Below are 17311 nucleotides of genomic sequence, written 5' to 3'. Positions count from 1 at the left end.
AAATACCTCTTCCCCCCGTTTTTCCTCTCTCTACCCTACTGATGTTACATTTGCAAAACCCTTGGTTAACATAGAGATTCTGGGACCATCAGAAGGTGGGGGGAAATGAACTATATTCTGGTAATCCGACCAATTGAGCAAAATGCACATGGTGGTTCTTAAAAATACACATGAATATGATAAAATAAAGCTACAGTCATTGTTAGCCACCGGTTTTTAAAATGTCATCTGAGACATTCTCATCAATGATAAAAGATGACATAAACTCTAAAATATAAAACATTGGAAGATGTCTAATCAATACATCAGAGTTATCAGATTCACATGGAATTGTTGTTCAATTTAAATGTTTGAATATGAAATTATTTGTGATGGGATGAAATGTGATATTAGCTTCTAAAATGTGAGATTTGGGCTTTCATAAGGTTAGGGCTATGCTCAATCAGTGGCCCGCCCCTGTGAAGGGACATGGGCTATAAAACTTTTCAAACACGCCCTCCTCTCCATTCCTATATAAAGCCTTGACGAAAATATAACCTCCTGTTCCGAGGATATATGGACGATGGTTCGATGTCAGAATGGTTCAGAACGAAGCCAACATCAGCGGGAGCTTTGGTTGCGAATAGTATGAACTTTGAACTCTTATTCACTACAGAAGTGATACCTCCTAGCCGTTGAGTTAGCAACAGCAGATGCAAACGAGAGTTAGGAAGGAACAGACAGGGTATCTCGTCTATCACACAACGACGTTACTACAACGTATCCAATTGACCACCAGAGACATTTTTCAAAGGACAAAGGACTCGGTTTGGCAACACGGCCTTCCATCTATCACCAACCTACCAAAGCGCAGCTCAGAGTAAATATTTATTGCATTTTCCTTTTCAAATGGGCGGTAATTTAGAATGCATAAGATACTGTATTTATGACAGCACAGCTTCGCCCTTTGTTCCTCAGTCTTCCCGCTCTTTCACTCAAACCCAGCCCTTTTCTTTTGTGTAACAAGCTGTCATATCTGTTCCGCCCGCTAGGGACGTTTTCCTTTATGACGTAATTTGTATTCAAGTTATGATTTAATTATGTGTATGTCTAATTCTGTGTAATTACTTAGGTATTTAGTAAATAAATAATTAAACCCAATTTTGTATTGCTGATTCAACTTGTGAGCCAGGGTTCGTGCAGATAACCAAGAATTTACAACTGAATTAAGATGACGATTAATATTGACTGCTATTGATGTAAAATATTACTAGGTCTTTAAGAGTTTATTCGGAAGATAACAGCTCTATAAATATTATTTCGTGGTGCACTGACTCTCTTGTTAATCACGTTTACATGATTAGCTCAATCAGAAATTATTTTATAGCATAGCATGTCATATCACTTAATCCGGCATAGCCAAAGACATGACATTATATACTACATTCTAAATCCTTCCTGCCAAAAACAATAGACATTCAGACAGGTATGGGCCTTGCTGCCAACCAGACAGATATACAGCTATCATTAACACTATATTTTCATCAGATCTGATTGAATGGTTGAATACTCATCACTGTTTCTCCAAATCAAAAACATACCAAATGTAGAAAAAGCAATGGATGGGGTAGAAAAGAAAACGTCAACATAAGTTCAAATCGGGGTGTTTTCTGTAGCTGGCCTTCGTGTCTATTACGAGTGTTGTGTTTTCTTCTCTATTGTATTTTTAATACTAATGCTACTCTGTTATTTTCTTTGCTCCTGTATTCTTGTAGGTTAATCTGCTCCCAGATGCCTAACCAGGTCCTCCAGGGCATTAGTATAATTGACACACCAGGAATCCTGTCTGGAGAGAAGCAACGCGTTAGTCGAGGTCAGTAGCTAGCTATCAAGCTGAGATGTGACATTGATACAGGAGGATGGACTACACTGCCAAAATACTTTAAGAGGTAGACTTCAGCCACTCAATGTTGCTTTTATTAACATCAACCACCCTTTTAAAACTATAAATCATCAAACTACCCAACTTGGAGAGCTATGGTGGTACTTTTCTTTAAGAAAGAATAGTCATTTTGTTTGTGGTGGATCATGTATCAAGTCTATCCTTGTTTTTATACATTTTACAGATGCACATGTTCCACATACTGATATTTTTGTATTCTACAGTGCAGTAAGGGCAAATGGGTAGCTATCAAGTGTGTTTCAAGTGTCAGAGCATGGGTTGGAGAGCTTTATTAAGTGTTTTGTGTAATTCACCAGATAGATAAGCAGCATGTTCATGCTCTCAATATGTACAGGATGTCACTGTAAGCCAGCTGTGTGTCATAATTGTACAAATATTACATTGAATAATATCATCACCATGAAGCACCAATGGTACAGCATGATGAAACACCTCCAGGGCTCTAGCTATGTTTTCTCCCGAATTGGAATCCAACAATGGCTTTCTAAGCCTCCACTGGAAACCCTGAGATATGAAGTCATACCGTAGGACTTGTTAGCAGCCCCACTCAAGTTTCCTCCATGTTGAGAAAATGATGGTAACCTCAACCCTATTTTAGATATTAGGGTAATCATGTGCTGCCCTGTTCTCACTTTCTTTTCCTCTTTTTGAAAAACCACAAGGTTTCTGATATGAAAAGCTGTAAAGAAAAACGATACTTATAAGACAGAAACATTGGGTGCAATTACAGAAGTGTTAGGGCCATTTGGGACGTATACCATGGAGAAATGGGCATTCTTCTACATCTGTTCCTGCTTTTCTCTCTGTGTACAGCTGAGGTTGCAGCCATTTCAACATGATTTTAATGGTTCATAGCATCATGACATCAGTAGTTTTCATGTTGAGTTATATTATACATTTTTACACAGAGTAGGCCTTTAATATGATCAATAACGTCATGGCCAAGTGATATAATTCATGACCACTGGACTTGATGAACTCAGAGTAGTTGTCATCAAAATAAAACGGGTGTTGATATCTTTCCAAGTTCCAATGATTCAAATTAGTCATGCAGAGGAAGTTTGTTTCATGAGTGTCCTTCAGGCTACTATACCGATGTCCGCTGTCTCTCACGTCATTACAGCATTGACTGTTTCCACACTCTCCTCTCTCTCAGAGCTCCTCCTAGCTAAATGACTTGGCCCAGTCTGGCTGCTTGCATTCTTTATAGCCTTGTAACCCCTGTCATTGTCTGTGATTATGAAAATAGAGCTGGAATGGATAGTTGCCATTTTACAGGCTCCTGACTAATTTGAGTGTTGTTATTTTGCGACGATCTTAACTTTTTTGGACGTAATATATATATATTTTTACCTTTATTTATACAGGTTCTTTCTAATTGAGATAATATCTCTTTTCCAAGGTAGACCTGGTCCAATAGCAGCAGGGGGAACAACGTTTCAGAAAAAACAACTTACATACACTAACACAACATTAAACAAAACTATAAACACACATACAGTACAACAATTACATATTACATTAAAAACACAAACATCTTGACTAAAAACAGCTGGCCTAAAAACAATTACACTCTTCTATGATATATACATCGATCAAGTGTTTAAACTCCACCAACGAAACTAGATCATCACAGTTTAAAATGTTCAGGAGAGAATTCCAGGACCACGGTGCTAAGTAACTATAACTATTTCTACCAAGACCTGTTCTAATTTTTGGTACTGTTAGAAGCAAATCAGAATGGGACCGTAATTGATATTTATTTACTGACCTGACTAAAAAAGAACAGAGATAAAATGGCATTTTACCCATTTTGTCCTTATAAATCAGTGTATACCAGTGTTTAAGCCTACGCAATGTTTCCACCGTCGTTTCCTATGACTGAAAAGAAAACGTATAGAAATCAGAACAGTGATCACCAACCTCGATTTGGATGAAGATTTCTACTTCAACGAGTCAGGGGTGCAGGACATACTGCTCACCCCGGACCAGGCCCTAAGAGAGGCCGACGTGCGGGCGCCCTGACACAGCTACTATACGTCGGCGAGTACATAAACCACCTCTACCCTCCGTTCTATTGGCGAGTGTACAATCACTGGAGACCAAATTGGATGAGCAGTAGACCATACTATTTACCAAGAGAGTTTTCATCAATGTTTTTCTATTTATCACCACAAACCGATGCTGGCACTAAGACCGCACTCGACGAGCTGTATAGGGCCATAAGCAAACAAGAAAATGCTCATCCAGAGGAGGCGCTCCTAGTGGCCGGTGATTTTAATGCAGAAAAACTGAAATCCGTCTTACCTAATTTCACCTGTGTAACTAGAGGCGAAAAAACTCTAGATCACCTTTACTCCACACACAGAGATGCATACTAAGCTCTCCTTCGCCCTCTATTTGGCAAATCTGACCATAACTGTCACGTCTTGATCTGTTTCACCTGTTCCTGTTATTGTCTAGACCCCCTCCAGGTGTCGCTTATTTTCTCCAGTGTATTTATCCCTGTGTTTCCTGTCTCTGTGCCAGTTCGTCTTATATGTTTCCAAGTTAACCAGCGTTTTTCCCGTTCTCCTGGTTTTTGCATTCTCCTTTTTCTAGTCCTGCCAGTTTTGACCTTTTTTGCCTGTTTCTGGACTTTGTACCCGCCTGCCTGACCATTCTGCCTGCCTTGACCACGAGCCTGTCTGCCACTCTGTACCTCCTGGACTCTGATCTGGTTTTGACCTTTTTGCCTGTCCATGACCATTCTCTTGCCTACCCCTTTGGATTAATAAACATGCATTTGGGTCTCGCCTTGTGCCTTGATATTAACTCTATCCTCCTGATTCTTTCTTACAAGCTGAAAAGCTCAAACAGGACTGTTTCGCTAGCACAGACTGGACTATGTTACGGGATTCATCCAATCGCATTGAGGAGGAGTTTACCACATCAGTCACCGGCTTCATTAACCTTTGACTGCAGTGGGATAATTCAGGGTCGCACAAAGTGATTCTTGGTAGCGTTAAACAAATCTACTTTGAAACAAAAGTATACACCTCACACACATGGTTATGGGTGTAAAAAAAGACCTGTACCATGCCAGATGTAGAGTTGAAATGTATACACTTTTGAGTTTGCCTCCCAAATGTGCACTTTATATACGTCACAGAAGACGGGAATATAACAAAACTGTTTATCAGATGTGGCAGGTCTTGCAAACGATCACGGATTACAAAGGGAAACCCAGAAGCGAGCTTCCCAGCGATGCAAGCCTACCAGATGAGCTAAATACCTTCTATACTCGCTTCGAGGCAAGCAACACTGAACCATGCATGAGAGCACCAGCTGTTCCGAATGACTGTGTGATCACGCGCTTCGTAGCCGATGTGAGTAAGACCTTTAAACAGGTTAACATTCACAAGGCCGTAGATTACCAGGACGCATACTCAGAGCATTCGCTGACCAGCTGGTAAGTGTCTTCACTGACTCTTTCAATCTCTCCCCGACCCAGTCTGTAGTACCTACATGTTTCATGCAGACCACTATAGTCCCTGTGCCCTTGAACGCCTAGGTAACCTGTCTAAATGACTATCACCCTTTGAAAGGCTGGTCATGGCTCACATCTATCAGGAATCAAGGTAAGACCCAGATGCAAACACGTCGAGTTGACAATGGTTTAATATTCCAACAGGGGCAGGCAAAAGACAGGTCAAGGCAGGCAAAGTAAACCAGTGGTGGGGCAACGGTACCGGATGGCAGGCAGGGTCAGAGTAGACAGAAGTCAACAATCCAGAGGTTGAGCAAAGGTACAGGTCGGCAGGCAGGCTCAAGGTCAGGGTCAGGCAGAGTGGTCAGGCAGGCGGGCTCAGAGAGTCAGGACAGGCAAGGGTCAAACCCAGGATGGCGAGAAAAAGAGTGAACAGAGAACATAGGTATACATGCACAGGGGATAATGGGTAAGCTGGGCGACACCTGGAGAGGGGTGGAGATAATCACAAAGACTGGTGAAACTGATCAGGGTGTGTCAATATCATCTCAGACAACTTGGACCCACTCCAATTCACATACCGCCCCAACAGATCCACAGATAATGCAATTATCTGATAATGACTCACTACATCACCGCTTGGTATGGCCACTGCTTGGCATCTGGCCGCAAGGTGCTACAGAGGGTAGTGCATATGGCCCAGGACCTCTATACCAGGCGGTATCAGAGGAAGGTCCTAAAAATTGTCAAAGACTCCAGCCACCCAAGTCTTAGACTGCTCTCTCTGCTAACGCACAGCAAGTGGTACCGATGCACCAAGTCTGGAACCAACAGGAACCTGAACAGACTCTACCCCAAGCCATAAGACTGCTACAGTGCCTTCAGAAAGTATTCATACCCTTATTACACATTTTGTTGTGTTACAGTCTGAATTCAAAATGGATTACATTTTTAAAAATTCACCCATCTACACACAATACCCTCTATTAAAGTGAAAATGAAATACATATGTCATTTACATAAGTATTATCACCCCTGAGTTAATACTTTGTAGAAGTGCCTTTGGCGGCAATCACAGCTTTGAGTCGCCTTGGGTATGTCTGTATCAGCTTTGCATATCTGGATTTGGGGATTTTCTCCCATTTTTCCTTGCAGATTTTCTCAAGCTCTGAGATGGGGAGTGGCTGTGAACAGCAACCTTCATGTCTTTCCACAGATTTTCAATGGGATTCAGGTCTGGGCTTTGGCAGGGCTTTCACATTCTTTGGAGCTTTGGAAGGACTTTCACATTCTTGTTCTGCAGCCATTCCAGCATTGCTTTGGCTGTATGCTTGGGGTCATTGTCCTGCTAGAACGTAAATCTTCGCCCCAAGTCTAAGGCCATTTGCACTTTGAAGCAGGTTCTCATCAAGGATTTACCTGTATTTGTCTCCATTCATTGGTCCCTCTATCCTTACCAGTCTCCCAGTCACTGCTGCTGAAAGCATCCCCATAACATGATGCTGCCATCACTATGCTTTACGGTAGGCATGGTGTTAGACGGGTGATGAGCTGTGCCTGGTAGCTCTTTATATTCAGGAAAAATAGTTACATTTTTGACTCATCAGACTGCAGAATATTTTGCTTTATGCTCTTTCATGGGCCTTTTTGCAAACTCTAGGCTTGATGTCATGTGCATTTTTGTTAGGAATGGTTTCCATCTGGCCACTCTCCTATAAAGCCCAGATTGGTGAAGTGCTGTAAGTGCTGTTTTCCTTCTGGCAGAATCTCCCATCTCAGCCAAGGAACTGTAGATCTGTCAGAGGGGTCATTGGGTTCACCCCCTGACCAAGGTCCTTCTTACCTGGTTGCTCAGTCTGGTCGGACGTCCAGCTCTAGGCAGAGTCTGGGTAGTTTCATATTTTCTCCATTCCCCAATGATGGAGACCACTGTGTTCTCTGAGATTTTTGCCTTGACATGCACTGTCAACTGTGGGACCTTCTCTATAGTGTTGTGTCTTTTGGCATCATTAAACTGAAGACTGTTAGTTTATCAAATCAATTCTCTGTCATTATTATTACATGATTAACTAATCAGGTAAATGTAATTTACTAGGAAGTTGGGGCACCAAGGAAAATATTCAGATTACAAAGTTATAATTTTCCTATTATAACTTTCAGATATTTTAATATCTGATCAATTAGTCTTCTAATTAATTAATTATTATTTACCTCACGTTAGTCTCATTCCAAACGTCGTAAATTGTTGGTTATCTGCACCAACCCAGTCTTCACTAAGAATCATCCATACATCAATTGTCTCAATCATTTATTTATTAACTAACTAAATAATCACAGAAATGCACACACAAACAAACAAAGTAGATATGGTTACAGGGAAATGATAGGGGATGTGCCCTGGTGGGATAAACCGGTATCGTGGCTTGGTAGACAAAGTGACTGAGAAGGGCGCGAAAGATAAAACACTACAAAGTTGATAATTATAACCATTGAAATGCTAATCCTTTGCACATGAACGCTCACTCATTCGGGAATAATTGCAATCAATATATATATTTACGCTCAGTGTGTTGTCATGATCTCTGTTGGAAGTTCATCCACCCCTCTCTCTGCGTCCCTGGAGTCTTTTGGTTAGAATGGCTACTTCAGAGTAACATTCAGAAATGTTGTTATAGAATAGATGTTTCGGCGGTTGTCGGCCTTCGCATTCAATGGTATAGAATTCCTAGCTGCAGACTAGTAATTAGTATCAAAGATTTTCTCTTATTCTGTCGGATTGATAGTCTCAGAGTTTAACCACGAGGTATGGTTAAAACTCTTTTGGGATAGGGGGCAGAATTTTCACTTTTGGATTAATAGCGTGCCCAGCGTGAACTACCTCCTACTCTGTCCCAGATGCTTATATATGCATATTATTATTAGTATTGGATAGAAAACACTCTGAAGTTTCTAAAACTGTTTGAATGATGTCTGTGAGTATAACATAACTCATACGGCAGGCGAAAACCTGAGAATAATCCAACCAGGAAGTGTGACATCTGAGGTTTGTAGTTTTTCAAAGCATGGCCTACCGAATACACAATTGGATATGGATAAGGTTGCACTTTCTACGGCTTCCACAAGATGTCAACCGTCTTTAGAAACTTGAATGAGGATTCTACTATAAAGGAGGGGCTCATGAGACCTGTTTGAGTCAGTGGTCTGGCATAGTGCCTTGGTCTCATGACGCGCGCTCCCGAGAGTTACCTCTCGTTCCAGTGCTTTTCTTCAGACATAGGAATTCTTTGGTTGGAACATTATTGATGTTTTATGTTAAAAATATCCTAAAGATTGATTCCATACATCATTTGACATGTTTCTAAAGGACTGTAACGGAACTTTTCGAGATTTTGTCTGGACGAAGTGCCTGCGGCTCATGAAGATGGATTACTGGGCTGAACACGCTAACAAAAAGTGGCTATTTGGACATAAATTATGGACTTTATGGAACAAATCAGTCATTTATTGTCGAACTGGGATTCCTGGGAGTGCCTTCTGATGAAGATCATCAAAGGTAAGTGAATATTTATGGTGTTATTTCTAACTTCTGTTGACTCCAAAATGGCACATATTTCTCTGGCTGGATTGGGCTCTGAGCGCCGTTCTCAGATTATGCTTTTTCCGTAAAGTTTTTTTTTAAATCTGACACAGCGGTTGCATTAAGGAGAAGTCTATCTTTAATTCTGTGAATGACAGTTGTATCTTTTATCAATGTGCATTATGAGTATTTTTGCAGAATCACCGGATGTTTTGGAATCAAAACATTACTGCACGTAAAGCGCCAATTGGATATAAATATGCGCATTATCGAACAAAACATACATGTATTGTGTATCATGATGTCCTATGAGTGTCATCTGATGAAGATCATCAAAGGTTAGTGATTAGTTTTATCTATATTTCTGCTTTTTGTGACTGCTATCTTTGGCTGGAATGGAATGGCTGTGTGTTTTGTTGACTTGGCTATGACCTAACATAATCATATGTAGTGCTTTCGCTGTAAACAATTTTTGAAATTGGACACGATGGGTAGATTAACAAGATGTTTATCTTTCATTTGCTGTATTGGAATTGTTAATGAGTGAAAGTTACATATTTCTACAAAATATTTTTGAATTTGGCGCGCTGCATTTTCAGCGGAATGTTGTTGAGGGGTTCCGCTAGCGGAACGCCTGCCCTATAAAGTTTAAAAGATTCAGCAATCTACTCAAACCTTAGTCCTCTCATGGTAATCGAGGTAAGCTGGCCTAATAAGAAATCCTTTAGGAGGGGGTTATATTCGTAACAGTAGAAAGGGGCTGTCCCATGACGCCAGATCAATGTCTGTGCTCATGGGGCGGGCCATTGATTTAGTTAAACTCCAAAGGGAATTGGAGTTTCTTTCATTAAACAGTTTAAAATCATATTACATAATTTCACAAATAGTTTCGTCTTTACTCATTCATTTTATAAAACAATTAGATGGAAGCCTCACAACTGAGACTCTTGTATAAACAGAGTTATGGTAATGTGGCTGTATTGTCTCTCATGAGTTTCACAAAATTGTACAAAACGGACTAGTTCGTAGCTGGATTCTACCCCGGCCATGTACATGTTCTCCAAAACATGGAGATTGTTCAGTTCTCAAGTTATGTGATGTGGAAGAGGTTCCTTTGTTCTCCTGTGAACCTCACTCTGTCTATACTCTGGCCATGCGGAGAGAAACTCCTCTAGGAATTTATGACCTGCCTAACAGAGCCTGGGTGTAGGCGGAAGAGAGAGAGGTGGTGAGAGGGGGATGGTGCTTGCTGTACCCAAAGAGGGCCACGTCATGACAATAGGCAGTTGTGTTTCTTTCTAAATCATGTCTGAACAGTTGAGTTGGCCACAGGTGGACTCCAATCAAGTTGTAGTGACATCTCAAGGATGATCAAAGGAAATGGGATGCACCTGAGCTCAATTTGGAGTGTCATAGCAAAGGGGTGTGAATACTTATGTAAATCAGATATTTCTTTATTTCATTTTCAACATAAAAAACATTTTAAAAATTTTAAAAACGTTTTCACTTTTTCATTATGGGTTATTGTGTGTAGATGGGTGAGAGAAAAATCTATATTTAATACATTTTGAATTCAGGCTGTAACACTTCAAAATGTGGAATAAGTCAAGCGGTATGGATACTTTCTGAAGGCGACTGTAAATAGTTCGTCCGGGTAACTATTTGATTAACTATTTAACTATCTGCATTAACGCTTTTTACACAAACATTTTTGACTCACATACGCTACTGTTAATTATCGGTCACTATTCCTCGTAATATGTACATATTAGGGATGCACCAATATGACATTTTTGGCCGATACCAATATCCAATATTTTCTTTGCCAAAAAAACTTGATACAGATACCGATAACCAATATTAAAAAATGTTGCGGCCTTTTATGCATTCTAGTACAGTTAAATAGTTTAAACAAAGTGTCATATGTTCATGTGTTCAGTTAGGAACAGATTGTTTAATAATCTGTAAATGAGAAAAATGACAAATCCATTAATTTTATCACAACACAGACATTCATGACACAAATTTTAGCTGCCACGTATTACAAAGATGGTTAATTTGTTGGTGGATCTTCTTACTATCCAATCTTGACTGTATGGAGAAACTTAAAATGCTTTGAAAGAAATATTGGATTAAACTAAAATGCAGTTAATAATTTTAGCTGACTCTAGGCTGTCATAAACTGCTATAAATGGCACAACTTAAAGTTTTCAAATGTGCTCAACTGACTTGACTAGTAAAATGCGAGCAAATTTACAACACATCTCATCTTTCATTTAGGAAATAGAAAAATAAACAAAAGAACAAAACTGCTTTGTTTTAAATTAAATCACTCTTGACCTATACGAGCCATGAATAAACAGCAGAAAAGCCATAGGACTTAGTCAATTTCTTTCCAGTGACTAGATGTCTGGGTTACAGTATGACTGTCTAATTACAATTGTAACATTTGGGGAAGTTATTTTTAACAAAGAGGACCCGCTCGGCTTTGTCGCAAGAGAGTCTTTCTTTTTTTGTCTACAATGTGTGAAGCTGCACTGAAAAGGTGCTCACTGTCCACACTAGTACAGGGAGCATCAAGATACTTGCGAGCAGCTTTAGTTAGGAAGGAAAACGGTGCTTGTTACTTCTCCAGTATCCAAATGCATCTTCTTTCCTGGGAATAAATCAAATCAAATCAAATCAAATTTTATTTGTCACATACACATGGTTAGCAGATGTTAATGCGAGTGTAGCGAAATGCTTGTGCTTCTAGTTCCGACAATGCAGTAATAACGAGCAAGTAATCTAACTAACAATTCCAAAAAAACTACTGTCATACACCGTGTAAGGGGATAAAGAATATGTACATAAGGATATATGAATGAGTGATGGTACAGAGCAGCATAGGCAAGATACAGTAGATGATATCGAGTACAGTATATACATATGAGATAAGTATGTAAACCAAGTGGCATAGTTAAAGTGGCTAGTGATACATGTATTACATAAGGATGCAGTCGATGATATAGAGTACAGTATCAACGTATGCATATGAGATGAACAATGTAGGGTAAGTAACATTATATAAGGTAGCATTGTTTAAAGTGGCTAGTGATATATTTACATCATTTCCCATCAATTCCCATGATTAAAGTGGCTGGAGTAGAGTCAGTGTCATTGACAGTGTGTTGGCAGTAGCCACTCAATGTTAGTGATGGCTGTTTAACAGTCTGATGGCCTTGAGATAGAAGCTGTTTTTCAGTCTCTCGGTCCCAGCTTTGATGCACCTGTACTGACCTCGCCTTCTGGATGGCAGCGGGGTGAACAGGCAGTGGCTCGGGTGGTTGATGTCCTTGATGATCTTTATGGCCTTCCTGTAGCATCGGGTGGTGTAGGTGTCCTGGAGGGCAGGTAGTTTGCCCCGGTGATGCGTTGTGCAGACCTCACTACCCTCTGGAGAGCCTTACGGTTGAGGGCGGTGCAGTTGCCATACCAGGCGGTGATACAGCCCGCCAGGATGCTCTCGATTGTGCATCTGTAGAAGTTTGTGAGTGCTTTTGGTGACAAGCCAAATTTCTTCAGCCTCCTGAGGTTGAAGAGGCGCTGCTGCGCCTTCCTCACGATGCTGTCTGTGTGAGTGGACCAATTCAGTTTGTCTGTGATGTGTATGCCGAGGAACTTAAAACTTGCTACCCTCTCCACTACTGTTCCATCGATGTGGATGGGGGTGTTCCCTCTGCTGTTTCCTGAAGTCCACAATCATCTCCTTAGTTTTGTTGACGTTGAGTGTGAGGTTATTTTCCTGACACCACACTCCGAGGGCCCTCACCTCCTCCCTGTAGGCCGTCTCGTGCGTTGTTGGTAATCAAGCCTACCACTGTTGTGTCGTCCGCAAACTTGATGATTGAGTTGGAGGCGTGCATGGCCACGCAGTCGTGGGTGAACAGGGAGTACAGGAGAGGGCTCAGAACGCACCCTTGTGGGGCCCCAGTGTTGAGGATCAGCGGGGAGGAGATGTTGTTGCCTACCCTCACCACCTGGGGGCGGCCCGTCAGGAAGTCCAGTACCCAGTTGCACAGGGCGGGGTCGAGACCCAGGGTCTCGAGCTTGATGACGAGCTTGGAGGGTACTATGGTGTTGAATGCCGAGCTGTAGTCGATGAACAGCATTCTCACATAGGTATTCCTCTTGTCCAGATGGGGAATAGTAGGTTCTGTCAAGTATGATAGTATCTGCAAATAATGGGGGGGTTAGTACATTTAATACAACATATTGCATTATTCCTGCATTCCAAAGTATCATTAGGCATAGATCAACATTGGCTAATGTTGGCTGATGTAGTAACAGAAAATAAAAATTCAATGCGTCTCTCTCTCACAGAGATGCACGCACACACACACACAAACACACGTATGTCCCCATTACCAGTAAAACATAATCAAAACCTATGGGTCTCCCGGTCGCGGCCAGCTGCGACAGAGCCTGGACTGGAACCCAGAATCTCTAGTGGCACAGCTAGCACTGAGATGCAGTGCCTAACCCCAAGGTCTGTGTCGGCAGTTTGTTGAGCAGGCGTTTCAATGCCATGACAGAGGGTATCACGTCTGCTGCAGACATAGTTGATGAGCTTATTTCTCCAGTCAGTTGTTCTAATGGAGCTAGGAGTGTATTCATTCATGTTTTCAATGAGAGTCCACTGGTTTGTACTGATTGTTGCAGGTAACTCATAGCTAGCTACATACACACCAAGTACTAATTTCTGTTCCAGCTGGCTCTCCATCATGTAAAAAGTACTCTTCCATCTGGTGGAAACGTCTTGTTTAAGTCTTTTTGTTTTCACTCCAAGCTGCTCCTGTAAAGCTTGCAGGCGGCTGTATGCTAGCTGAGTGTTTAACATAACCCACTATCTTCCTACCTGTTGCCACTGTCAGATGTGTGGGCCAAAACACCTTCGTTCACAGCCAGTTGCAGCGTGCGTGCCATGCATGGCACACTAACGACTCCGCATTCTTCCAAAGCCTTTGTCATGTTACGTGCATCATCACGTAGCACAGCGTGTACTTTGTTCTTGGGGATTTTCCAAGTTTCAAACATGTTCTCAAATGCCATTGAAATGGCAGCAGCGGTATGAGAACCAGAACATTCTTGAGCATGCAATACGGCTTTCCTCAGTACGGAATCCTTGTCGACCCACTGTGCTGTCAGTCTCAGCATGCTCATTTTATTGAAATTACATGAAGTTGATGCAAAGAGTCAATATTTGCAGAGTTGACCCTTCTTTTTCAAGATCTCTGCAATCTGCCCTGGCATGCTGTCAATTAACTTCTGGGCCACATCCTGACTGATGGCAGTCCATTCTTGCATCATCAATGCTTTGAGTTTGTCAGAATTTGTGGGTTTTTGTTTGTCCACCCGCCTCTTGAGGATTGACCACAAGTTCTCAATGGGATTAAGGTCTGGGGAGTTTTTTGGCCATGGACCCAAAATATCGATGTTTTGTTCCCCGAGTTCCTGAGTTATCACTTTTGCATTATGGCAAGGTGCTCCATCATGCTGGAAAATGCATTGTTCGTCACCAAACTGTTCCTGGGTGGTTGGGAGAAGTTGCTCTGTGAGGATTTGTTGGTACCATTCTTATTCATGGCTGTTGGCATGACACAGGACTGATGGTAGCGCTCACTTTGTCTTCTCCGGACAAGCTTTTTCCAGATGCCCCAAACAATCGGAAAGGGAATTCATCAGAGAAAATGACTTTATCCCAGTCCTCAGCAGTCCAATCCCTGTACCTTTTGTAGAATATAAGTCTGTCCCTGATGTTTTTCCTGGAGAGAAGTGCCTTCTTTGCTGCCCTTATTGACACCAGGCCATCCTCCAAAAGTCTTTGCTTCACTGTGCTTGCAGATGCACTCACACCTGCCTGCTGCCATTCCTGAGCAAGCTCTGTACTGGTGGTGCCCCGATCCCGCAGCTGAATCAACTTTAGGAGATGGTCCTGGTGCTTGCGGTCTTTTTTGGGCGCCCTAAAGCCTTCTTCACAACAATTGAACTGCTTCTTGAAGTTATTGATGATCTGATAAATGGTTGATTTAGGTACAATCTTACTGGCAGCAATATCCTTGCCTGTGAGGCCCTTTTTGTGCAAAGCAATGATGACAGCATGTGTTTCCTTGCAGGTAACCATGGTTGACAGAGGAAGAACAATGATTCCAAGCACAACCCTCCTTTTGGAGCTTTCAGTCTGTTATTCAATCAGCATGACAGAGTGATCTCCAGCCTTGTCCTCGTCAACACTCACACCTGTGTTAACGAGAGAATCACTAACATGATCTCAACTGGTCCTTTGTGAAAATTAATATTTGTATCATTCTCAATTTTTGGCCACGACTGTACATAGAGCCGATGCCGATGTTGGCATTTTTAACTAATATCGTCCGATTCTGATATGCTTACCGATATATCGTGCATCCCTACTACATACAGTTGAAGTCGGAGGTGTACAAACACTTAGGATAGAGGCCACTCCACAAATTTCTTGTTAACAAACTATAGTTTTGGCAAGTCGGGTAGGACATCTACTTTGTGCATGACACAAGTAATTTTTCCAACAATTGCTTATAGACAGATGATTTCAGTTATAATTCACTGTATCACAATTCCAGTGGGTCAGAAGTTTACATACACTAAGTTGACTGTGCCTTTAATCTGATGGGTAAGGTGTTCCACTAGCGAAACCCCACGACAACATTCCGCTGAAAAGGCGGTGCACGAAATTCAAAAATATTTTTGGGAAATATGTAACTTTAACACATTAACAAGTCCAATACAGCAAATGAAAGATAAACATCTTGTTAATCTACCCATGGTGTCCGATTTCAAAAATGATTTACATCGAAAGCACAACATATAATTATGTTAGCTCATAGCCAAGTCAAAAAAACACAGCTATTTTTTCAGCCAAAGATAGCAGTCACAAAAAGCAGAAATATAGATAAAATGAATCACTAACATTTGATGATCTTCATCAGATGACACTCATAGGACATCATGTTACACAATACATGTATGTTTTGTTCGATAATGTGCATATTTATATCCAAATATCTCAGTTTACATTGGCTCGTTACGTGCAGTAATGTTTTGAATGGTTTTCAAAACATTTGGTGATTTTCCCAGAAATACTCATAATAAACATTGATAAAAGATGCAAGTGTTATTCACAGAATTAAAGATACATTTATCCTCTATGCAACCGCTGTGTCAGATTTCTTTTAAACGGAAAAAGCATAATCTGAGAATGGCGCTCAGTACCCAAAAACAGCCAAGGACAACTCCGCCATCTTGGAGTCAACATTCGTTAAAGAAAACACTAGAAATATTCACTTACCTTTGATGAGCTTCATCAGAAATAACTCCCAGGAATCCCAGTTCGACAATAAATGACTGATTTGTTCCATAAAGTTCCATAAAGCCCATCATTTAGCCACTTGTTGTTAGCGTGTTCAGCCCAGTAATCCATCTTCATGAGGCGCGACCTTTTCCTCCATGACAAAAACTCAAAAGGTTCCGTTACAGGTCGTAGAAACAAGTCAAAACATGTCTGCAATCAATCTTTAGGATGTTTAACATATATCATCAATAAGGTTCCAACCGGAGAATTTCATTGTCTGAAGAAAAATTGGAACGGGAGCTAACTCTCTCGGGAGCGCGCGTCATGAGACCGAGGCTCTCTGCCAGACCACTCACTCAAATAGCTCCTATGAGCCCCTCCTTTATAGTAGAATCCTCAAAACAGGTTCTAAAGATGTTGACATCTAGTGGAAGCCCTAGGAAGTGCAAGCACATCCATAAATAACAGGGATTTGAATAGGCATTGTTTTGAAAATCGACTTCTCACTTCCTGTTTGGATTTCTTCTCAGGGGTTTGCCTGACATATGAGTTCTGTTTTACTCACAGACATCATTCAAACAATTTTAGAAACTTCAGAGTGTTTTCTATCCAATACTAATAATATGCATATATTAGCATCTGGGACAGAGTAGTTTGGGCACGCAATCCAAAAGTGAAAATGCTGCCCCCTACCCCAAAAGGTTAACTTCTTATGGCTTAGATCCCGGGATCGATATGACTACAGCCAGTGAAAGTGCAGGGCGCCAAGTTCAAAACAACAGAAATCTCATAATTAAAATTCATAAAATTAAAGGTATTTTACATCATTTTAAAGATAAACTTGTTGTTAATCCCACCAGTGTCCGATTTCAAAAAGGCTTTACGACAAAAGCACACCAAACGATTATGTTAGGTCTGCACCTAGTCACAGAAAAACACAGCCATTTTTCCAGC

The 17311-nt window shown here is 41.1% G+C and overlaps 1 protein-coding gene across 1 annotated transcript in view; it reads left to right on the top strand.

Annotated features, from left to right (window-relative positions):
- Nucleotides 1–17311, top strand: part of LOC112256828 (EH domain-containing protein 4) — a 47724-nt gene that overhangs the window by 19244 nt on the left and 11169 nt on the right. The window contains exon 3 of the mRNA XM_024430360.2: nucleotides 1755–1852. Coding sequence (XP_024286128.1) covers nucleotides 1755–1852 — 98 coding nt within the window. The remainder of the gene's footprint in view (nucleotides 1–1754; nucleotides 1853–17311) is intronic.

Source organism: Oncorhynchus tshawytscha, linkage group LG08 (assembly GCF_018296145.1).
Source record: "Oncorhynchus tshawytscha isolate Ot180627B linkage group LG08, Otsh_v2.0, whole genome shotgun sequence".
In the NCBI taxonomy this organism is placed as follows: domain Eukaryota; kingdom Metazoa; phylum Chordata; class Actinopteri; order Salmoniformes; family Salmonidae; genus Oncorhynchus; species Oncorhynchus tshawytscha.
Note: the sequence above shows the minus strand (reverse complement) of the source record. Positions and strands in the feature narration are given on the sequence as shown.